Genomic DNA, 23,730 nt, shown 5'->3' on the forward strand with positions numbered 1-23,730 from the left:
AAATCCCAGAGATCAGTTTTCTGCTCAGATTTCCTCTAAAACCACAATCTTCTGCCTTTATCTCTGGGCAGCTGCAGTGTCTGAAATGTGATCTGTGGCCTTTTGTTTGTTAAATCTCAGTATTTGTACTCCAAGGTATTTATTCACACTATCTGTCAGTTTAAATTGACATGTTCTATATATCTTTTTCATGTGGGTTCAGATGAAAGGTTAAATGCAGTAGTTCAGGGAGACTTGTTTTGGGTTTGCTGAGGGTTAACAGAATATCATCAGCATATAAACACATTTTTTATGTCTTTCCAATCACTACACCAGTTCTGTCCTTATATTCTCTTATTGCCTGAATCAGCATCTCAGTAGGAAAGGTTTGATGCCGTGCTGCTGGGAAGCCATCAGCTCCTGGGATTTTTCCTGATTTTAGTCTATATATAAGTTTATTTAATTCTTCTTCTGTTACGTCTTGAGTCATTATTGTATTCTGCTCCGTTCCTACTGACGGTAAGTCTAGGGATGATAAAAACCTGATTCACTTGCCTGGGGTTGTGAACGTAGGTTCTCGTAATATAAATTGATATTTTAATGTATTTAAAGTTGGGATATGTAATGATTGACTCACTCCCTGAAGATGGAAGGCTAGACACTGATTAGAAATGGACAGGAGAATCAAACAAGAATCCAATTCAGAAACAGATGATGACACCAATATGGATAAATTCACATTATTTCCAGTCCCTGTGTTTAGAAGATGTGGACCTTTTATTTATGTACAGAACAGAAAATCACAGCTTCAAATAAACAAGATCCCAGGTCTTAAATAAATCACTGCACTCCTCTGGAGAGGTTAAATGATTCTATCCGTCAGCTGCAGGGAGCGGCGGTGAGGCGTCAGGTGTGACAACATAACCCTTCCCCAGAGGGAACCACTTCTGCAGGGCGGCCGTCCAGCTGCCGGTGTCACAAAAAGTCAGTAAGATGTCAAACACTGTGGAGGGAGCAAGAGAGAGACACAGGGAATTTAGAAGAGCACAAGGTCTTGGGCCATCGGGGAATACAAAACAGCAGCTGACCCTGATTGATCGCCAGGATCTTGGAGTGGAAATTCTTCTGGTTGTCCTTCTTCACCATGTGCTCGTCGATGGGCAGCCTGGCAGCGCGCACCTGCAGCTCCGACGCTCTCCTGAAGCTCAGCTTCTGCACAGGACCGACGGAGAGTGGAAGCATGAGCTCGATCATCGTCTGACGGAGTAGAGCGTTTCAGAATACCTTCTGGATGCTTTCGTCCACGAGACCGCCGAGGATGTAGACCTTATCGGCCTCCACCGAGTCCAGAGCTGAAACGGAAAGGAGGACATGCTGTAGTTATCACCTCTCCACATCTAATATAAAACCTGAAAACTTTAACTCTCATTCAAGTTTGTATCAGAACTTGGACCAGCAACAGTAATCAAACGCCTCTGAGATCAACTGAACGAACGTTATGGTCTAATAGCACCATCTGCTGGCCACAATGTAGCTGTGCTTCATTTTTAAGCTAAAATATTTGGCTCCCACATGCAGTTTGACTTTGATTCGTCTAACCTTCATCGGCGTCTGGAGTGAGGTAGACAACAGTTTCTGGAGGGAAGAGGTCGAGGCAGCTTTCTTCAGCGATATCCATCTGAGAATAAACAAGGCAAATGTGTCAGACTGTTGCTGAATATAATTGAAAACACTTTCTGCTTCAGTTGTCTTAAGAATTCACCGTATAGTTGAGGAAGCCGTCGTTCATCCGTATGCACTCGCGGTGCAGCCGGCTGTCCTCTCTCAGGCCGCTGAGGAGCAGATGACACGGCCGAGTCGCCCTCTTGTTGGAGCCGTAAAGCCGTCTCAGCTGGCACGCCAGCCTGCTGACCTCCTGAAACACACACATTTGGATTTTACTACAATATTCTGATATATTTATCCATGTTAGTTAGCCAAAGGTCACAAAAAGAGCACTAAAACACACACTGGATGACTTCAGCACATCCTAAAAGCTGTCAGGGTTGAACAGTCCTGTCACTGGTTCCTCCACCTTGTCAGACATGCAGTCAGTCATACTCAGGTCGATGCAGACTCTGAGGCCGGTGGATCGAGCCTCGGCCAAACGCTCTCTGGTGATCGCCTTCAGCACCCGCTTGGTTAACTGGGGGTCCGTGCTGACGCCTGGGGGTCAAAATATGCACAACTTTTACACTGAGACTTCCTCTGCAGATGAATAATGTGTTACTGAGTTGTTTTTTTTACCTGACTCCTGCTGACGGTTCAGCTTCCTCCGCTGCTTCTCCTCTTTTCTTTTGCTTTTCTTCGCAGCCAGCTGCTTCTCCCAGTGCCGCTGCTTCCTCAGTACATTCTTCTGTTTATTAAATATATTTCAAACATGTGAAGGGAGGCATAGTAAGCTCAGCTTTGATGTAAAATCTTTATTTTTCATGCATGTTTGTCATGTCAGTGATTTTACTCACACAAAGGTACAATTTACAACATCATATCTAAAACGTTTAATCCAAAAGTGTATTCAATTGAGATCAAATTCCACAACACCACTAACCCACAGAAAGACATCAACACACTGAAAGATCACAACAAACTACAACCACTAAAAGCACATATAACAAGAAGATATTTAAATATTCCACAATTGTCTATTAAAAAGTATTTAAGACGAGTTTGAATAATAAAGTATCATTATGTGTTTATACTTGCATCAAGAAAAACTTACTGAAATGTGAGCATCTTCCCTCTCAGGTTTGATCTCCTCTGCTTCGTTTCCCACGTCAATGCAGAGCAGCTCCATAAAGTCCACGGCTCCATTCAGCTGCGGGTCAAACGACTCATGTGTTTCACACATTTCTTTCTATATCTCTAGAACCTCAAATACACGTTATTCGATGAAAACTAACAAAACTGAAACACGCAACATGAATTATTTTCAGAGTAAAAAACGTGGAAAACAGGGAAGCCGCTTCCGGGTTGTGAAAGACGCGTGTGAGTGACGTCATGGTAAACAACAAGAAGTGTAATTTATTTATGTGTTTTTTTTTTTGTCCATTAAATTATTATATAGGCGTTATTATTTTTACCCAGCCTTAACAGATATCTCTTACATTTTATCAAACTTGAACAAACTTGCCTGACAAGACAGCGTTAATAGGAACCATTCCCCGATCGAGTTTACGGAAGGAAGACATAAATTGGCGCACACCGGAGGCTCTCGCTAGCAGGTATGTCTTCACGCAAAATTTACGTTAACGCTTGATTTTAGGGTGCAGCCTGATTTATTATTGTATTATTGCAACAAGCGTAACACTAGCATTCCTCCAAAGTGCGTGCAGAGCCCATTGCCTGAAATCGTGGCTGTGAAGTAGCGTTTAATAAACCGGATATATTAGCATTTCATGCTAACGTGGTCACATGCTGCAGTATTTCAACCAATGAGAAACTTGTAATAGGAACGTTCTGTTTGAGGTAATTTTCAGATTATTTTCTCTTAAAAATAAGCATTTGAAAAAAATTGAATCCCACGAGTGAATTTTGTTTTCTATTTTATACCCAACAATATACGAACCTATATATTGAAGAAAAAATAAAAATTTAACGTTTTAAATTGAATAATTTTGTTCATATGTGACTATATGAGTATAGCATGTGCTTTAAATGAGTGTAGTGGCTTTTTTTCGGTTTATTCTGAAATATTTGTGCGCATTTTGCAATGTAATCACTGTGGTTCCGGACGCACCGTGACACAGAGGTGTTCGCTCGTCATACTAGTACCTCAGAGAGTCCAGCATTTGGTTAAGACTATACTTTCAGGGATCATTTCTATAGTTCTTGACTTGAGAAATGTGTTTCTAAAGTGTTTGGTCTCGCTAACCACGATGAAGAGTGGAAGTGTTTCTTTCTGAGCGCGAAGCGGGTAGAGATGGACGATTTTATCGACACATCTCTACTTTTGATGACCGTTCACTGTCCCTCCGGGGACTCTGAGGGAAGAAACGCATTCAGAGTGGTAGTGGAAGTTGTAAAAGAAAAGTAAAAGATCGCTGTTGAGAGTATTTTATTCTTTGTGTGTACAGAGATATAAATCAAACCCACAATGCAGGGTTATGTCCTCACCGCTAGAGAGAGCTCGCGTTGCGTAGTCTGAAAATCAAGCTTTTAAGTGTGAAGGAAGATGTAAAAAAAGATACACAAAACCATTGGAGTTTCGATCTTATCCCAGCACAGAAGTCTCATTAACTGTGTGATTTTCTGTTGTATTCAAATCACAAATCCTTGAATATTGATGAGCTTCTTTCTGTTCACCTTGATCTTGACCCATGTCGGTGAACTTTCTGCTCCACCTGCCAGGAAGTCTTAATTCCTCCATTCAGCTCCGCTCGCCTGGAGAAACGCTGAAAAGTGACGGGATAAAAGGCAGGGCCGCTTTGTTTTGCTCCTCTGGTGGTGTCGAGCCGTCTCTCTGATGGACGTGAGAAACGGGGGGAGGATCTGTTTCTGCTCTGAGGAGAGGAGGTTCACTCTGCAGCACGAGGAACCAAAGCAACGGATTACTTTTTATGTCCTCCCAACAGCCATAAAATAACATTTAGTCTGGAACTTTTTAGAGTTGAACCTTTTTGCTTTAACATGAAACACAAATAATGTTCAACATTTCCATAGATGGAGGTCCATTCTCTCAGAATCTGGAGGACTTCGACTCCATCCGCAGTGTTCTGCTCTACAGGTCAGTCTCATCCCCTCATCTGAATCAACGATCACTTGAATTTTATTCATTAAAAACATGAGAAAGTTTGTTTCTTTGCTCAGAGGACGTTTCTGGATGCCGGAGGGGATTTAAAAACCTCGTGCAAGCCTGCAGGGAGGCAGACAGATTTTCTAGGAAACAACGTTAAAGAACAAATGTTTACATGAGTTAATGTCAAATTGAGCATTCAAGATTTAACCGCGTGCACGATTTTAAGCCCAATCCAGTCAGATTTGAATGTTATCGTCACAAAATGTTGCTGTTTTTCCACAATTATACAGAACTAGTGCTAATTTTAATTGTAACATGTCCATGTCTGTGTTTCTGTCTGTGCGGTTGTTGAATTAGTGAACGGGATGAGAGCTCCGTGCCGCCAAACTGGCACGCCGTCGCCCAGCTCTACCTGGCACGGTGCGCGGTCCTGAACAATCTCGTTACCTCGCCAATACGTGTTTCAACTTCTTCAGACATCAAACAAACAATATTCTCAAGCTAAATGCATCTTTTAAAGACGCCAAAAGTCTTTATACGGACTTTTTAACTCGTTTATTCCGACGAATCTCGGTGTAAATGCAATTTTTTTTCAGATAGGGAAACATTTAAGCCGGTAACAAACTTTGTCACAACACCCCGTTCGCATACTCTAAAGCTTCCCCGTCGTCAGGGGCAACCGCGACCTCAGCCAATCAGAAGCGGCCCTGCGCGTCACGTGATGCTACCAGCGCTAGCACGGTACAACATGGCGAGGCTCGATGGACAGCATCTCTTTATTTTAAGCTAAAATCTAGCATTTTTTTTAGTGGTTTTCGCAACTTCCACGGTGGAAGAGGTTTTACGTGATCCAATGGAATCAGGGAGGAAACACCAGGGTCCCGGAAGAAGCGTTTCTCGTGTCCGGACGGAGGAAGATGCGGCGAAAGAAAACCGCAGTGACAGTGAATCGACTTTCAGCGGCTCCGACTTCTCAGAGTGAGATCCCAACTTCTTATGAACTCAGTCCTCCCCTTTCTCCACACGCGGCGCTTGTTAAATGTGATGTTTTGCTCCTGGCAGTGAAAGCGGTTTGGTTTTGGAGGGAGTGTCGCTTCGTCCAGACGGGTCCTGTTCTTTTCATAGCCCCGGGCTCTGTTTTCTTCCTGGGTGGTAAAGCCCTCATAAATAATTATATGATTTCACTTCAGAGTTGTAGAGGTCGCTTCAAACGTCCCGACCGCGAGTTTCACATTTAAATGAGAGAGATCAGAGGAAAAAGTAAAAAGTTCTTACTGGAAGGGAGAGAATATGAGGTTCTGGTGTGTTTCTCTTTCTTTTACATTGCAATATAAACACACAGGGAGGCTTTTTAGGGGTGATATAAGAATCTAATTCTGAGTTAATTCTGCTATTAATGTTTAAATTATGCTGACATCCATCACATCTTGATAGTTAGGGTGCACAGTGAAAAAGATCAGTTACTGTAATTCCAGCATGAACTTTTACAGTTAATTTTACTCATTTCAAAGTAAAATATAACAGTGGATTGTATAAAAATATTTAATACTATTCAAAGTAACATGATTGCACTTTATAGAGCTATTATTAAAAAAAACGGGTTAAAATTACACTTTTCATTGTATTTATATATTTTTTAAAAAAAATGTAAATGTTTTTTTTTTCCATATTCATTATGTTATCTTCTTTATACTGCTTCATCTTGTGCCGGGTTACAGGTCAGGTCTAACGTCTCACATGTCAATGCCGTATAATTAACAAAACAATCAGAATATTCACACAGTGCCAGAGAAAGCAAACGAGGCATGGAACAATGCACACAGAAGACAGAAATCTGGCTTTGTCCTGGTAACCTCATGAGCGTGGAAGTGTCAGTGAAATGTTACAGAGGGAGCAGCAGCAGTTTCACATGTGTTATCAGAACAATCTCATTCTGGTGAAACAGTGGGAATTCAGACTCCTCTTGGCCACAAATAACCAAATGTGGGCAGCATCAAACTCATTGTATTCATCCAAGGTCATTTTCAGAACTTCAACATTGTCCGGCAGTCACATCGTCATGGAAGTCCCAGAACCTTCTTTTATCATCGCCAAAGACACTATTCTCCATTTCATTTATGAAACAACCGATGATATTGATGTGGGATTTATATGTGTGGAGCTACAGTGTGATTTCTAGGAATGTGCACACTTTTGAGATTCTTAAACTATACCTCAAGTTTACTCTGATTTGTCTCAGTTTTGTAATGCATTCAAGATATGAGCCATTTGGAGAGAAAACTGTGATCAAACAAAATAAAATCTCTTTACTGCTGAAGACACTAATTCTAATCGGCCCCTCAGATGTTACTCAGCATATTTTATTTGCCTTAAAATGATCTGTTTTCAACAATTAATGATACAGAAAAATGACTGGACCCTCCTGATTGGGAATCACTGCTTTAAAGGATCCTGTTCTGTGAACAAGATACAAAAAGATGGAAAACAGTTTTTAACTTGATTTAACTAGACTTGAAGTGTGACAAACTCCAATCCCCCTGTTTCCTTTAACTTATAATATCTCATGTTTATACACCAAAGATGGACTAGAAATGCATATTTTGTCCATTTTTGTTTCGGAAAAGTTTCACATTCTGACAGCAGTGCTGAACGGAGACTGAAAATGTCATTTGCATGTCAGGCCACAAATGTTGCTGCGGCTGGTTTAATAGAGCCACAGACTGCGTAAACATCCAGGCTCTTTTACGCTGTTTTCCTTCCAGCATGCAGACTCGTTCAGCATCTGGTGAACAGAAGACTCTTTCCTGGAGGAACACTGCTGGGTCCAGTAGTGTGACGGTTCTGTCTCGTCTTTTCCTCTCAGTGACCTGGAACCGGAATGGCTGGACGACATCCAGAAAAACGGCGAGCTTTTCTACCTGGAGCTGAGCGAGGGCGAGGAGGAGGCCGCGCTCGCCCGGGCCGCCTCCAGCCAGGGTGTTTCCACCAATCACGTTCGCTTCAGTGACAAGGAGGCCGAGGTCATCACGGAGCAGGACAGGAAGCAGAGGCGCGGCCTCAAGGCCGAGGGCGAGACCGCGCTCAAACGCCTCGCCAGGATCCTGCGGAGGAAGCGGCGCCCGTCTCAGCGCAGGGGGGGCAAGGAGGGCGGGAAGGAGAACCCGGCCTCGTCCCGGCCGGCGTCCATCCTGAAGAACCAGGCCGCCCAGCGGCAGGGCGTGACCGTCCAGCAGCAGCGGCTGAAGGACGCCTGCGTCTACCTCAACCCCAAGCGGCTGGGCGGCGGCTGTGAGGGCGGCGGCCTGCTGGAGGCGCTGCTGGGGGTGGTGCACCGCCCAGCCCGGAGCAGGGCTCCGGGAGACCCCGCGGCGGCGGCCAGACGCGAGGAGAGGCTGACCGTTCACGGATTGATACCCAACAGCCCGGCCGCCAAGTGTGGCCAGATCCTCATCGGTAAGATCCTCAGTCTGGTTCTGCAGGGTTCTTCCTTTAGAACCATGATTTCCCACCGTGGCTGAAATGTGTCATATTTGGCACTATATGAACAAAAATGAGTTGAACTGAATTGAATTATATAATCACCTGCAGCGTCATTGAGAATGTTGGGGTCAGAGGTCGTGTCAAATCCCCTCTCAGAGTTTTTCCGCACAATTTTGAAGCAGCACATGAAGATTTATCCGTTCTAATAAACCTTCCTCCTGTAGAAATAATCACACATTCATACTGCACTCATCCTGTGTTATTTTAGGCCCACATTTAGGATGTAAAGTTCACCATGTTACGATCTCTGCTCTCCGCCGAGGCCAAGCACCGTCCTGACCGATTTGTAGGTCCTTAGCTGGGCAATGATGTTCCTACAAATCCCAGCGTTTGATGGTTGTCCCTTTTATTTGGAGCTTGAACTTCAACGGAAAGTTTTATTGACATTGAATGAAACTACTTTTTTTTTTTTTTAATGACTTTCCTCCAGTCTCCGAACGAAGCCTTCTGCCCTCAAAACCGAGAAAATGCAGCCGTGCAGCAGTTTTAATCTCAGAAACAGTCACGCACATGTGCCGACTCATTAATTTCTACACCACAAGAACGCACTGCCAGAGCACGGGCTGTAATTACTGTCACACACACACACAGATTTCCATAGTTTCTGGGTACATTGCATTGATTTACATTATTTTCCTGCAGTCTAACAGCTCTAACTACTACTTTTCTGATCCTAACCTCAGCCTCAACGTCTGGCTTTCAGCAGAGCCTTCGAATGCGTCTTCACTGAAACTTAAGAGGAGGGTTTAAAGGGTTAAACCGTCTCTCTGTCTGCATCAGATTGTTTCTCTCAGACCGACGACACTCAGTCTTGTTGTCTGTTTTCGCCACTAAAAGCCGAAACCCAATCCTTTTGGTCTTTCTGCTGTAATCGCCCTCGTCTCTCCGCCGTTCGGGCCTCGCCACAAAATGACTCCAGCTTAGAGGAGCTTTCATGTGGCGCTGCAGCTACATGCCTGAACAATTAGGGCGGTTAATAAATACCTGGAATAGCAGGACGGAGGCAGGTGAAGCCGTCCACCGTAGCTCTCTATCTGACGCTCGTCGGTCGGGCTGCTGATGACCGATCATGAAATCCACATCGATATTTAATTAGAACCACGAGTCAGATGTTTGCAATAAACACAGCTTGCCGCAGGATCCAGTAATAATCAAGCTATCGCTTTAAAAAAGGAAAGTTTAAGTGCTTTCTGTTGTTTTCCCAGACCAGACTCCCATTTTTTTATTGCGCTTTGGTCGTCATTTTGAAACCATTCACATTCCCGATACATGAAACAAGAGAAGGTTTCTGTGTAAATCTGCTCTGTTAGTGTTTTTAACTTCAATGATTCATTTGCTCTGTCCGAACAGATGACTGGACATTTACGGCGAATATAAAATGCTGAAAACCGTGTTCTGTAAGAACAATCCTGCCAACGTTAATGTTTACAGCGTACTGTGGTTTCATTACAGAAACAAACTGCAGCACCACGCCCTGGCCTGGCATGATAACTACACCGCTTTCAGCATTTTCCATGTAAATCGTTTTAAGAACGTTTCCATGTAGATGTGAAAGTTTTCTGTAATGTTTCCAGTGGGAACGCCGTGTAAACGGGGCCTGCTGTGATGAACTGCAGCAGCAGCAGCATTAATCTGTCGTGGATCATTCAGGGAAACTCATCTTATTTTGATCAGTTTGTGGGTTTTTACTGTCGGCGGGGAACAGAACATTTCATTATATTGTCCCGGTTTGTGGCCTTCCAGAGTTTTGGGAATGGCTGGTTTAGAAATATGCTTTATCCATCCAAGTATTTTTTTTTTTAAATGTGTCCTTTTGAGGGTTTAAACAAAAAGCTGAGTTGATTTTTTTATTAGGTTTTTGAGCCAGGTCTGCTTGATAAATTCTTTTTTCTTGTTTTTCTTTTTCCCGCGCTCAGGGGACGTGATCGTGGCCGTGGACGACGTGGACGTGACCTCGGAGAACATCGAGAGGGTTCTGTCCTGCATCCCCGGACCAACGCAGGTTGGCTTGTCAGGACGGCTCCTCTCTTTTCCTTTCCCTTCAAAACGCAACCCAAACTGTGGAGTGATTGAGATGTTATTGCTGCTCTCCATAACCTAAACAAACCGTCTGAAACCCTGAGGCAGTTTTTATCCACCGTCTAAACAACTCGGAGCAGCTACGACCGTTACAGCCACCAAAAAATGTCTAAACCAAGCAGCACTGACGTGTTTCTGTTGGTGCATGCGACGGAGGAATTTCTCCTCACCGTTTTGACTCTTTCCTACACGGCAATAGCTTCTGGTAGTAAAAAATACAACCACAACGATCCCACAAGTATAAGTAGCCCTGCTGAGGAAGTTATGCTGTGTTTACTGTCAGGGAAGCAGCCAGAACGCCATCAATTTACATATTTTGGTTGAAAACAGCAGCATGAACATGAAGTGAACCATGTTTCATGGCGTTTTCATGTTGGATGATTGGTTTTGAAACTTTCTGCCATATTTATCTGGATCTGAGACGGCCCCCTTTTGCTTTTACAGCTCTGATATTTGGAAAAATGCTTTAATGAGGACATGAATTTCACCATCCAGCTCGTTGCTCTTGGTTCTGTTGTTATTGCAGAACTTGGCTTGAATATTGGATCCTGAATATAAGGCAAAGAAGACACTTCCTCAGACCCGTTTCCATGGAATCGATCTTATTTTCGGACCAATACAGTATTTATCCCCTCAAGGCGCACGTAAATACAGACTTTTCAAATGACGCATCGGTTCATCTGACCTGCTGAAATGTGTCCGCAGTGCAGAAACCGGCGCCCAACAGTAGAAAACCCCCAATTACTGAGAAATGTTCCCCTGATCGGGCGCGCAAGAATCTCCGGCCGTGCACTCTGACCAAAACGCCGACCGTCAAGGAGGAGGAATCTCATAAATGACAGAGTGGCGAGCCGGGCTTGATGGAGAACCCGGCGGCGGAGCCACAGGAAGAAGCAACTCAGCTGATTAGAAGATGGAGCCGGAAGCTAAATTACACCGTAGGAGACTTTCTTCCTCGGGCACCACGGCGACTCTCAGACTGAAAATAGAGCCCAGTGGTTGTTTCCCCGGCGTGGAAGTGGGAACGGGTGGTTTCCCCAAGTGCCAGCCCTCCCACCGACACACACACACTGATGATTGTACTCAGAGGTTCAAATATCAGTGTTAAAGTCAATCCTTCCTTCTTGAAGTGAGGTAAATGACTGACATCAGGAGCCTGGAATTCCTGAGGGAGCGAACGCCAGGCCGACCACATCCTTGTTATTTACGATGAGAGAAAGTGCTGCCGTGAGCCCAGAGCTGCTCCGGCTTCCTCCACCTTCCTCCGGCTCACAGCAGAAAATCTGAGCTTTTCTGCCACAGTTCATGTCTCGATACTCGAGGACATAATGACTGTGGGTAATTTCACAGCTCCTCGCGCTGACCTCTGCAGCCGACCAGCCGACAGGAGGATCAGACGGCGTTCCGCCGCCCGCCCGCCCCGTCTCTAATAGCAGCCCTGTAATTTGGCGAAATGGCCGGCGGCCCAGCTGGAGGCGCCGGCCGGAGAGGCGGGTGGCCTGCGGTCGGCGCTGACAGGCCCCGGAGACTTCTGGGAGCGATCGCCGCATTAGAAAAATACGGTTTCGACGTTTGTGACCAGGTAATCCGATCTCCTCCCCGAAACGTGTGCGGTGGGCTCGGTCTGGTCCGGTCGAGCCGAGAAGACATTAACTTCTCATTTACTGTTTCGACCATACTTCTGCTCCTTTTTCCCTCCACTCAGTTTAACAGAACAATGAAAGAAGTTATGTAACGCCCTGCAAAAGGCAGACTTTAATTCATTTTACTGTACTTCATAATAATTTTTTTTTTATGAGACTTCATGGCGTAATAAAAGGAAAAGTTCCAGAGAAATTCTGATCATTGTGTTCAAAAGCACAATATCCACTGTGTTCATATTGGTTTTAATAACGTGTTTGAGGGTAATTCTGTAAATCTTTTGCACCTTTGTGCTGTTTGCCGTCTGGATTCTGGTTCGTCTCGGTTCCACAGATGGGCTCTGTGCGGCGCTGACAGGTTCTCGCCCCGGGTCGACTCAGCTTGTCGGATATGAGCCTCTCAGCTGTGAACAAGTCGGTAAAGCCCAGGAGGAACATGCATCCTGCTACACGATGACTTCTATTTGTGTATCTGCAGTTTTAAAGAGCATTTTCTTTCATTGAAACTCAAATCCAATATTTTCCTTTAGATTAATTATGCATCTCTTCTTTTAAACGGACTAAGAAATAGTTTTAACAGAGACAGAACCAGTGCATGTTTTTTCACGTGTGTGTGTGAGCTGCTCATATTACTGCAGCTCCCTGTCTGTCTCCGTGAATTTTTATGAATGGCAGCGTAAAGCGACGGGCCGCGGACAGAAAGTCGGGAGCAGGGCGGCGGTCTGCCGTCCCGGCCGGGCTCCTCGCTTCTCGCCTCCCGCGGCGGTCTGGTTCTCATTAAAGTCTGCCGAGGCGGCAGAAACACACAGACGCTCACACACATCCATCCCTGCTGGCTGTTGTGCTGCGGCTCGCCCTGGACGTCAGCGTCACTTTCTCTCAGACTCCACTGCGTTTCAACTCAACACGCATCATTTCTTGCGTTTTCGTTTCAGAAAAGTTCCACGTTCACACGGTGACCTTCTGGAAACGATGTAGTTTTCATGTTGGGCCACTAGTGGGAGCTGTTAGCTGCTTTTATAATGAATCATTCACCTCTGTGTCTGTCTCGGTCCAGGTGAGGCTGACCCTGGAGACGGTGGCGCTGGTGGACGGCGGCGGCGGCGCCGAGCCCTCGCCGGCCCGCAGGCCGAAGGCCTCGCCGCCCGTCAGCCAGCTGGTGCGCCTGCTGTGGGGGGAGGACACCGCCGAGCTGCAGATGTCCGTCGGACACATCCCGCACGTCGTCATGTACCTGTCGCTCAAGCTGGACTCGGCATCGCCGCAGGACGAGGTGAGGCGTCAGAACAGGTTCGATTCCCGGCCGGGGAGGGTTTCTGCTGTTCGAATTATGGCAGTAAATTCCAAAGTTTAAGCTTTAGTCTGTTTTCCTTTCTGCAACTAAAAACTTTCTTATCAAAGAAAGGGACCATACATTATTTGTGGTATTAAAGCACTTCAACACGTCATGAATAGTTTATTTTACTCCTAAATTGTGTATTTAAACAAGTTTTTTTCATGTAAAAGTTGGAAATATTTCACAAAAGTGACATTAAGTAATGCAGTTGTGGCTAGGCTCTTAAAATGTAGGATTTATAAGAACAGTGACTTCTACTCTGGAGTTCCTGATTGTCTTAAAAAGGTTCCTGGAGCGTCTCCAGTGGAAACAGGCTTTTACTGTGCAGCAGCATGAACGTACTGAGCTCTGAGGGGAAGAGGAGACTGTCAGGTGTGCACAAAGTGGGGAAAAAAAACAAAGCTTTGAATTGAACTTAAATAGATCTGACAGCCCAAACAGAACCTACGGGCTGTTGTTGACATCCAGACCCTGCTTGACCACACATTTTTCCGTCCGTTTGGAAAGTAAATTGATCTGGTGGAAACCCGATCGGGGCTTTGTGGTGGAGGAAGCTCATGACTCAGAGCGACTCTCATAAAACTCACTTTAAAACGCGGAGACGACTGATTTCAGCATCTCTCCTCTGACTGAACGCGTCCTGATGATTGAGCATCAAGGCCAACCTCGGTTGCGTAACAACATCCCGAGTTCAGGAGTGGAAAACTTGTCGGGGAATGGCTCCGGCGTGAGTCAGACGCTTCAGAAACTACCGCTCTGGACGGCGTCCAGCGCCGGCGGCTCGCTGGAACTCAGACAGAAAGGGGAGGAAAGAGCAGAGGAGTGGATGAGGTTCTCTATGCAGCTCCTGTCAATAAACCATCCATCACTTTAATGCAGTTATTCGGCCGAGAGTGACGCAGCGGGCAGCTCTTCCCCCACTCCGTCTATAAACACAAAAACACATTTCCTTTTTTTAATCACATCCATGTGTGTAGAAGGTTTTTATCCCATCGAGAAGGCGGACGCTGCTGACATGTAGCAAAGTGTCAATCTGAAAATCTTTCCTGACTCTGAAAAGTCAACGGCCCTCCGCTGACCGGCACCCCCGACTCTGTGATCACATATTCCCCGCGGACCGGACGCCACCGGCAGCTCCATGTTTGCTTTGTGGCTGGACTTTTCTGTTTCGGCACTTTTTCTTTCTTCCTTTCTTTATAATTTCAGTGTAAGTTGAGCCGCAGATTCAGAGCGTTCAGGCCGGCTTCAGCCACATCAGCCTGCGGCTGATTTTCTAAATGACAGTGCTGTTGCTTAAACCCGACTTTGATTTTTTTTTTATCCCTTCGATTGCAGGGTAGCAGAAGCTGGGCAAGTATTTCTGAGCTTCAGCTGTGTGAAGATTTTGAGAGCTGATTTTTTTAGAGTGTATGTAGAAAACCGAATCTTTTTATTATTTTCATAGTTTGTGTTTTATCAGGCTTTAATAAGGTGTTCATTCAAGTTTGTTTTTGAACCCCTCGCCTACTGCTTCATCCTCTCCAAGTAAGATTCATTGTCAGTTCTGCAGTACGTACAAGACGTGCAGTGGGATCAAAACGACGTTTTGCTTGCTGTACGGCGGCAGGCCATAGAGATGCAGGCCATGAGAGCCGCTTTCAAAAAATTGCTTTTTCAGCTGACTGTAAATGAGGTTTTAGTATCTACTGAAGTTGTAAATAACACATTATCAAGTGAAATGTATCTACGACTCCTCTATTGTACCTCTCTGCAGCTGATTACATCAAAATAAGTAGAAAGATATTTAAATAAAACATTAGGAACGCCATGTTTATGATATCCTGTTGACAAGATGTTAGCGTTACCATTAGCTTTAGCATTAGTTGAAGCTGCTGCCTCAGCATTTATTTTACTAAGCTCCTATTTACTGGAGGAAAAGCAACTAAAAAATTTCCCCCTGAGATGAATTAAGTATTTCTATCAAGACATGAAAGCTGTGCCATTCCGTGCGTTGACATAGGACTTTTTATTCCTCTATGAAGCCGAATAAAGTGTAATTCCACTCTAAAATGAACATGTAAACGCTTGAAATTTTCATTCAGATATAAAATTAAAGATGAAAAGCGGGTTTATTATCTTTTGGAAGCGGAATTATATGCTAATTAGGCGCGACTTCATTCTGGTCGTTCTGCGCATGCCCCGTCCTGGTGACGCAATTTTCCAAGATGGCGGCCCGCGGTCAGCGTTTCGACTCATATGGAGACAATTCATTTACCGGCAGTTTTAGAAGAATTAGATACATTGAAACGAGCGGGTCGACTGGCGCTTAACAAGGCGGACATTTTCAAAGCTGTAGCGTCAAAGTTAATCGACAAAGAAAGAAGAGAAAAATGCTGTTTACTTCCGGGAGACGTCACTACGTCACGGCCGCCCTGTCCAATCAGAATGCTTCACAGACCCCGGCGTGAGAGAGGATTTAATCCTTCATTTTGTGCATGTTTAACGACGCTCATAAATGTAATCCTGAATTACTTGATTCAGAATAAACCAATTCCGAATCAAAAAACACCATGTGAACACACTGTGTGCAACATTAGCATTAGCCTGTAGCCACATGTCTAGTTAGCTCCAGTGACTGTAAACAAGCACTGATCTTCAGTAAAAACACTGAATCCTCGCCATGAACTAGTTCACTGTGTCTGCTGCCGTTCCTCAAAACCCAGATGAGTTACTCTGAGTTTCACTGGAATTCCTCCACTTCCTGAATCTGCTTTTCTTAAACTCTGGGAAGCCCAACGCGAGGAATATTTTGCGAACATTCATCTTGTCTGTGCCAGAGTGACGACTTGCTCGGACAGAAGAAACACTGTGGAGCCGCCGACGGATTAAACATCTTTACATCCGTCTGTAATTTAAAGGAGGCATTAAATCTGGAGGTGGATTCATCCAAAAGCACTTAATGCACATTTTTATGGAATGACGACGTGTTGATAGCAAAGCCAGGAGATCTTTCCACGCTGTAGGGAGTTTTCATGATATAAAACAACACAGTAGTTACTGTATGGCATCAGGTGGAAGGGAAGAGATGAAGCAGAGACACATGACACTTGATTTTTCCCTTTAAATATGGCGGTTATTGTCCGCAGGAGGAAATCTTGTACCAGTACCCGATGTCGGAAGCGTCCGGCCAGCTGAAGGGGGTGAGGGGGATCTTCCTCACCCTGTGCGACATGCTGGAGAACGTGACGGGGGGCCGGATCATCAGGTCGGACCCGAGAGGGGCGAGAGCAGAACGGATGATGGGGGTTGGTGGTTCTGTCTGCTGTGTTTCATTGAGCCTCCTCTCCTGCTCCTCCTCTCAGCTCCTCCCTGCTGCTGGGGAAACATCTGGTCCATGTCGGCTACTGGAAGGAAGGCAGCAACCTGCTGGTCATCGGGCTTCCTGCTGAGAGGTAAAAACGCCTGTTGAGATGAGTCATATTCGCCGCCTGTTCACTTATCTCTTCACGGCTCCCAGCTGTCGGTGAAAATCCCTGATAAGCAGAGGACTGGCTGTTTTCCCTCCTCCTTGCAGGGTCCCGCTGCTGTGTCTGCAGACGGTGCTGGGAGACGTGGTGCGGACGCTAAAAGTGATGTACGGCTCCCTGGACAGGTTGGACATCTTTTTGCTTTCCAATGATCCCACCAGGAGATGCACACACAGGGAGAACATGCAAACCCCACACTGAAAGCTCTACCTGCTGCACCATCAGCCTCCACTAACTTCTGTTCTTACGAGTTTCCGCTTCGTAACACTCACCTCAGGACTTGACCGTGTCCCCCACAGCGCGTTCTGTGAGGTGGACCACGCCCCCAGGTTGGACCACTTCTTCTGCCTGTTCTTCCAGCAGCTCATTCAGCCGTGGCGACTGAGGGAGGGCTGCTCCGCGCCGCCGCCGTCAGCGCCGCCGCCGCCACCCGACGTCTCGGGGACGCTCTTCCTGGAGGGGCTGCCGGCGGTGCGGTGGCTCACGCTGCCTCCTGAGATCAAGGTGTGTGTCTCACTCACACACACACACACACACACACACACACACGCACAGTCTCGTATTTCGATCCTTGTGGGGACCTTCCATTGACTCCCATTCATGTCTAGCCCCTAACCCTGTCCCTTACCCTAACCCTAACCCACACCACAACAAAGCCTAACCCTAAAGAAATGTTTTTGCACTTTTACTTTTTTCAGTAACAACAACATGGTCAAGAAAACACTGTTTCTCCTACTTAGGACCGGAAAAAGGTCCCCACAAGGCACGTCGTTCCACGTTTTGCTATCCTTGTGGGGACATTTGGCCCCAACAAGGATAGAAATACGAGAACACACACACACACACACACACACACACACACACACACACACACACACACACACACACACACACACACACACACACACACACACACACACACACACACACACAAATGAAGCTCCACCACTCTGCTTCTTCTTCCATCTCTTCTGCCCTCTTGTGTTCGTTGCTGGAAGTGATGATCAGGAGGAAGAATCCAAAGCTCAGAGTTTGTGTTGTTGTTGTTGTTGTTGTTATTGTTGTTGTTGTGTAGTGTGAATGCTAAAACTAACACTGCTGTGTGGCCTGGGTATTCTTGAAGTATGTATATCATTAATCAAATTTAGAAAACAAATGTAATAGATTGGAAATTCTGAATCAGAATCATCTTTAATGTCACTGTTAAAAACAACGAAGAATTGGAAATATATAAAGGAGGTTAAAAAAACAAAACAATAAAATACATACACAACATAAACGTCAGTTTTAGCCTTTTTTCATTTCTTCCCATGATAAATTTTGTCACATTGACATGTCCATACATTTTACATTTTTTTCTTTCCTAAGTCTTTTCAGTTTTATATATTCAGAATGTTTGCTTATGATGTGATGAAAATCTAAAATACAATTTTTAATGATTTAGAATTTTTTGACATACAGCTGTTTGCATGTGGCTAAATGATAATCACTCACAGAAGAAGGAAAGAAGTCATAAACTACATTGAAATTATTGTCCTATCATTGTTTTTGAGTTCATTCACTGTGTTTCTTTCCCTCAGATGGAGGTGGATACTGTACTTTCTGACTTCGAGTCTTCTGATTTTGGAGAAATGGTGAGTACTGTGAGCTAAAAACACTGTTTTCATCTGCATATTTCAGACCTGACAGAGAAAAGGGAATTCAATTCAGCTTTTGAATTGAACGAAAGTCTCTTTTTTAATGTATTCACAAACAAAAAAGTGTTTTAAATGGACCGAAGAGCTCAAGCTGGGTTTGTTTGGATTCGTTAGACGAGAACATGTGAGCGGAGAGAGAAAATGAGAAGGTCAGGGTATTTTTAGAGGTGTGTGTGTGTGTGTGTGTGTGTGTGTGTGTGTGTGTGTGTGTGTGTGTGTGTGTGTGTGTGTGTGTGTGTGTGTGTGTGTGTGTGTGTGTGTGTGTGGCTAATGGGTTCTGCTCTCTACCTGCGTTCAGATGGATTATTGATGCTGGAAGCAGTTTCATGAAGTTGGTGTTACTTCCTGAGTTTTGAATTCAGACAAATTTCACAGACAGTTCTTTCTTTATTCTGACTTGTGAAAGAAACTTTTAATCAATAATCAAATAATCTTTTTAGTAGCATAAAACGACTGCATGGTTTTCTACCAGACTGAAAGGCCGTCTCGTCCTCCGTCTTCTCTCTGCTTCCTCTCTTTTCTGCGACAGTCTGAAGACTTCTTCGGTCTGAGGCGTCTCTACGTCACTCTGGGCTCCTGTTTGTTTTACAAGGTAGGCGTCCCGGTCCAACATGGCCGCCGTATCATGTCGATGTCCTCCCCGCGATAGCCATCAGGAAGCGTACAGAAGGTGACCAGAGTGGTGACTTTCCCCGGTTCCTCCCAGTCCTACCTGATTGCCAACCACCTGCCGAAGGAGGCCCTGCTGGACGTGTGTCTGTACTGCCAGCACTACTGCCTGCTGCCGCTGGCCTCGGAGCAGCGCGTGGGCCAGCTGGTCGTCTGGAGGGAGGTGTTTCCCCAGCAGAGGGCGGGCGGCGGCGTGGCGGCGGGCTACAGCCGGCCGCCCGGGCGCCACTTCCTGCTGATCGTGGGTCTGGTGAGGAGGCGGGGCGAGCGGAGGCGGGGTCACGTCAGACGCTCGGTGTTGATGTTCTGTGTCTCTCCGCCACAGCGGCACTTCATGCAGTGCGTGCTGCTGGAAGCCGGCGGCTGCGCGTCGCCGGCGGCGGGGTCTCCGGGTCCCGACTGCGTCTACGTGGATCAGGTGAAAGCCACGCTGCTGCAGCTGGAGGCGCTGGAGGCGGGGATGGAGGAGCGGCTCAGCGCGCCGCCCGCCCCCTGCCTGTCCTGCGCCGACTGGTTCCTGCCGGCGGCCGCGGCGCGGGAGCGCCTGGATGGCCTGGCCGCCTCCTCGCCCGTCCTCAGCAAGCTGGCCGGCGCTGTCAGGGGCCCGCCGCCGCCGCCGGGCGCCAGGGGCCGCGGCCTGTTCGGGGAGAAGTCCCGCAGGTCCAGCCCCCAGAGGAGCCTGTCGGACAGCGGCGGCGAGGAGCACGGGTCGGGCGCCGGTCTCAGCCCGAACTCCACTCCGGACCCGGCCAGGAGGCGGCGGGACTCGCTGGGATCCAATGGCAGCGGTGGCCTCTTCAAGGTGCAGACGGAGACGATTCATCATCCTTTTCGACGTTTCGGGTCTGAATAAGTTGTTTTTGCCGTCAGGTCCCCCGCATGAGGAACCCCAACCCGTTCCACCTGGGCACCCTGAAGAAGACCCTCACCGAGCGCGAGACGGAGGAGATGTACGCCACCCTGAAGTAAGTCTGCCTCCTCCGTTCCTCCAGCCGGCGAGGAAGCACCGCTGACCTCTGACCTCCACCCAGGCTGACGGCGGGGGCGGAGAACACCCTGTTCCACTACGTCCTGATGGAGACGGTGCGGGGGATCTTCATCGCCCCCACCCACAGGGAGGTGGCGCAGCTGAGCGGCTCCATCCACCCGCAGCTCATCCGCAACTTCCACCACTGCTGCCTGTCCATCCGGGCCGCCTTCCAGCAGAGCCTGCCGGCCAGGGTGAGAGCGCCCGCCCGCGTGACCATCCTCCTCCCCTCCCGGTTCGATCCCGACAACCCGTCCCTACCGGCGTCTCTGCTCCCGTCCCGCAGGGCCGCCGCGCCGCAGACCGGCCTCTGGGGGGCGGCTGGGGTTTGGGTCCGGTCAAAGAGCACGGCGTCCTGTTTCAGTGCAAACCCGAGAACTGGACCGACCAGAGGAAGCCCGCTCCCACCATGACCTACTGGGTCATCGGGTCAGCCGCCGCCGCGAAGAACCAGCGTTCCTGACTGTTGAGTTGATCAGTTTTGTATCACAGTCCTCCTGCTCTGGTTTCCTTCCTTCCGCAGGCGGATGCTGCTGGAGCCCGTCCCTCAGGAGTTCTACGTCTGCTTCCACGACTCGGTGGCCGAGGTGCCGGTGGAGATGGCCTTCAGGCTCTCCTTCGGCCTGGCGCTGTGAGGCGCCGTCAAGAAGGGTTGGATTCTCAGGAAAACGGCTCGAACTGCGACACTTGTAGGAAAAGCAAAACGTATCAGGATCACGAGTCGGGAAGATGGACTCAGTCATCGAATACCTCAGTCGACGAGGAGCGAACGGCTCCGGAGCTTCAGTTTGTTCAAAGTTTACAGCTTTATGCACACAAAGCAGCTAAGGTTATATTGGTGTTTTTCAAAAACTGTATCGCATTTATTGTTAATTTATATTTGTACAGATTGTTTTTTACGGAAAATGGTCCGTTTGCTACCTAAATGAACATCAGTTGTTAATAAAAAAAAGAAAGTCAACACAGATTTTCTCATGCTTTTTGTTTTTTTTTTTACATCAAAAAGAAAAATGGTGAAAACTCCTCTGGCTTCTCAACCCTGGGAAGAAACACAATTGGTCTAAAAATGATAAATAGTGACTCCGCAGGCAGGTGATGTTTTCTACATGATCAGAGAATGTATAAATATTGATGAAGAGCGGGGAGTGAGTGTTCCGTGGGGTGGAGGCGTCAGGCGGCGCTCTGCAGCAGCAGCAGGTTCCTCCTGTAGCACTCCAGGCTGCACAGCGGCACGCCCGTCTTGGAGCAGCTGTACTTCTTCAGGTTGGAGCAGCCGCTCACCCCGCAGCCGGGCGGGGCCGGGGGCGGGGCCACGGGCGGCGCGGGGGCCGGGGCGGGGACCCCCGCCGGGAAGGAGATGGCCACGCCGTGCACGGAGTCGCTGTAGCGCACGGTGGGACACTGGCTCTGCTTGGACTTCTTCTCCTTCAGGCTCTTGATCTTGGCCTTGCTGGTCTTGGTCAGCCGCTCGATGGTCTGGTTCTTGTTCTCCTCGGCCTTCTTGGCGGCCTGCAGGCGCCGCTTGCGGGCGCGCTCCTCCCGCTTCTGCATCATCTCGGCCGTCATCTCCTTCTCCTTGTAGCCCATGGGGAGCTCCAGCAGCGGCTGGCTCTGCTGCTTGTGCAGCAGCGCTTTCTGCAGGGTTAGGCGAGCAAAACCAGCGTTTCAGGGTCAGAGTTTAGAGCAGCGTTGCCCCCGGCGACCGCGTCTTCTCCTCACCTGTCTGGCGGTCAGCAGAGACTCGTCCACCTCCTTCTTCAGCTCTCCGTTGTCGTCCAGCTCTCCTTTCTCCAGAGCATCCAGCCACCGCTCCTCCTCGTCCACCGGCGCCCCCAGCATGGAGTCCGAGTCTATGTCGGGCATCGGGGACGTCGCCAGGTTGCTGTCTTCATCTGATGCGGAACAGGAAACACACACAACGCTGAGATGAACGTACAACAACAACAAAAGGCCGTTCTTATGTTTATCTATCTGGGGACTTACCGAGCCAGGCCCGATACTGCTCCAGAGGCACGGAGGGCTCGTCATCATCCTCATCGTCGTCCTCATCGTCATCGTCGTCGTCGACATTGTTATCGATGATCATCAGAGGGGAAGGAGGGCGCGCCACGCCCGGATGGACGGTGAAGGTGGGAACACTGGAGCAGACACGACTGGTTTAATGATCCCCTCCCACCTGATACAGAACGAAATGCTGCATCTGGAAATGTTTGGAAAAGACCTCACCTCTTGGTCCCCAACGTCTGGCCGCCCAGCTTGATCTTGAGCCGGAGCTGCGGCGGCGCGCGAGGCACCACGACAGGCTCGGGCTGCGGCGGAGCCTCGGGGAAGCTGTGGTGCTTCCTCTTGTGCTTCTTGTGCTTTTTGTGTTTACGCTTGTGGGCGCCGTGCAGGCTGGAGACGCCTTCACCTGCAGAGAAGACACCAACACAATATAAACACTGGTTCACATTTAAAACATACATGCACAACAAGATGCACAGATTAAGAATGGAAAATATTGGATTTTTATCAATATTTAGGACTGAGAGATCTTCACTGATTTCTTTAGTAGGGTGGAAATTGGAAATCTAAAAGCAACGGACAACAAGATGCATGTGGTGTGAAGTTGTTACCAGATAATATTGCACAGAAAAGATAAATAATATATGTTGCACACAGCAGAGCAGGGATTTTAAGTGCAGTGTGTTAAATTGTCCAGATTAGGTGGGTTGGTGATATGAAGAGCTGCCCACCTGAATGCCTTTAAACCTGGAAAAAGGTCTAATAAAAGTGTTGTTTTAACAATGTTATTATTTAGTGACCTAAAGTCAAGCTTCCTTAAAAAATACTGTAACAATGTGTCTGTTCCATTGCAATGAAATCCAAATAAAGTTTACTGAAAGCTACAATAGAGGCTCGACAGTGTTGGGGCACTCACCTAGAAATCTGGGGTGGATCATGTCTTTTCTTTTCCCCATTGGGACAACAGGGGGGGTCAACACACTGAAGAGAACAGCCGATCTGCAGCTACATGTTATTATTTAGTAAACAATGCGCGTCAAGCTCGGTTTAAACGCGCGATTCACGCGTTTTAAAGACATTCACGGCACTGCGCGGACAACCGGAGTCACGATACATTCTGAAAAGATAACACGAGCGAAAAAACTGCAGGAAAGCTACAAAACCGCAACTTTCGACCATTAGCACTCTGAAACACGTTAACTGTGAGCATGGGATGCTAAGCCGCTAACAACACGGAAGTTACTCTTATTCGTTTCCTGAAAAAAAATGTTTTTTTTAAATCGACTGCTCTCTAGTGGAGAACCGCCAAACAGACATCAAACGTTTCACAACAGGAAGGATTTTTTTAAATTTATTTTTAAGCTATTTTATACTTAATGTGGAAGATTGAAATTACTTCTAATGTGCCAAATAAATAATACAACATAGCCAAATACATCAATAATGTAAAATCGTGTTGTTTATTTCACTACCGCT

At 47.1% G+C, this 23,730-nt stretch overlaps 3 protein-coding genes and 1 non-coding gene across 5 annotated transcripts; 2 read left to right on the forward strand and 2 right to left on the reverse strand.

The window, feature by feature from the left end:
• Positions 1–752: 752 nt before the first annotated feature.
• On the reverse strand, positions 753–3,012 carry trmt10b (tRNA methyltransferase 10B). The gene is made up of 8 exons (XM_030087973.1): positions 2,741–3,012; positions 2,266–2,374; positions 2,054–2,184; positions 1,742–1,894; positions 1,579–1,657; positions 1,264–1,331; positions 1,068–1,191; positions 753–982 (listed from the first exon to the last, which is right to left on the reverse strand). Exons 1-8 carry the CDS (start codon positions 2,867–2,869, stop codon positions 852–854), a joined length of 924 nt encoding a protein of 307 aa, XP_029943833.1. The 5' UTR covers positions 2,870–3,012; the 3' UTR covers positions 753–851.
• Positions 3,013–3,815: 803 nt separating this feature from the next.
• LOC115386297 (small nucleolar RNA U3) lies at positions 3,816–4,029 on the forward strand. Its single transcript, XR_003931285.1, has one exon. It is a non-coding gene; the product is annotated as a small nucleolar RNA U3 (small nucleolar RNA).
• A 632-nt stretch (positions 4,030–4,661) lies between these two features.
• On the forward strand, positions 4,662–21,253 carry intu (inturned planar cell polarity protein). 2 transcript variants are annotated; one of them, XM_030087970.1, is made up of 16 exons: positions 4,662–4,744; positions 7,620–8,209; positions 10,213–10,298; positions 13,073–13,288; positions 16,477–16,595; positions 16,693–16,782; positions 16,905–16,982; positions 17,157–17,361; positions 18,438–18,491; positions 19,084–19,146; positions 19,261–19,473; positions 19,549–20,025; positions 20,094–20,188; positions 20,255–20,444; positions 20,537–20,679; positions 20,774–21,253. In XM_030087970.1, the coding sequence occupies exons 1-16, from the start codon at positions 4,662–4,664 to the stop codon at positions 20,883–20,885; spliced, it is 2,814 nt and encodes a 937-aa protein (XP_029943830.1). In that variant the 3' UTR covers positions 20,886–21,253. The 2 variants fall into 2 exon arrangements, with proteins under 2 accessions (XP_029943830.1, XP_029943829.1); XM_030087969.1 differs by lacking the exon at positions 4,662–4,744 and adding an exon at positions 5,546–5,734.
• Positions 21,067–23,628, reverse strand: ino80b (INO80 complex subunit B). The gene is made up of 5 exons (XM_030087972.1): positions 23,171–23,628; positions 22,477–22,660; positions 22,234–22,388; positions 21,970–22,142; positions 21,067–21,885 (listed from the first exon to the last, which is right to left on the reverse strand). The coding sequence occupies exons 1-5, from the start codon at positions 23,208–23,210 to the stop codon at positions 21,421–21,423; spliced, it is 1,017 nt and encodes a 338-aa protein (XP_029943832.1). The 5' UTR covers positions 23,211–23,628; the 3' UTR covers positions 21,067–21,420.
• Between the last annotated feature and the right edge of the window lie 102 nt (positions 23,629–23,730).

The sequence above is a fragment of the Salarias fasciatus genome, chromosome 3 (assembly GCF_902148845.1).
Source record: "Salarias fasciatus chromosome 3, fSalaFa1.1, whole genome shotgun sequence".
Lineage (NCBI taxonomy): Eukaryota > Metazoa > Chordata > Actinopteri > Blenniiformes > Blenniidae > Salarias > Salarias fasciatus.

Coding starts and splice junctions, on each gene's coding strand:
- trmt10b (XM_030087973.1), bottom strand. CDS start 2,869: ATGTGTGAAACACATGAGTCGTTTGACCCGCAGCTGAATGGAGCCGTG. Junction 1,658..1,741: donor ACGGCTTCCTCAACTATACG/GTGAATTCTTAA, acceptor GTTTATTCTCAG/ATGGATATCGCTGAAGAAAG. Junction 1,192..1,263: donor TGGACGAAAGCATCCAGAAG/GTATTCTGAAAC, acceptor GGTCCTGTGCAG/AAGCTGAGCTTCAGGAGAGC.
- intu (XM_030087969.1), top strand. CDS start 5,610: ATGGAATCAGGGAGGAAACACCAGGGTCCCGGAAGAAGCGTTTCTCGT. Junction 5,735..7,619: donor AGCGGCTCCGACTTCTCAGA/GTGAGATCCCAA, acceptor TTTTCCTCTCAG/TGACCTGGAACCGGAATGGC. Junction 8,210..10,212: donor GTGTGGCCAGATCCTCATCG/GTAAGATCCTCA, acceptor TCCCGCGCTCAG/GGGACGTGATCGTGGCCGTG.
- ino80b (XM_030087972.1), bottom strand. CDS start 23,210: ATGGGGAAAAGAAAAGACATGATCCACCCCAGATTTCTAG. Junction 22,661..23,170: donor GATCCACCCCAGATTTCTAG/GTGAGTGCCCCA, acceptor TCTTCTCTGCAG/GTGAAGGCGTCTCCAGCCTG. Junction 22,143..22,233: donor GCAGTATCGGGCCTGGCTCG/GTAAGTCCCCAG, acceptor GTTCCGCATCAG/ATGAAGACAGCAACCTGGCG.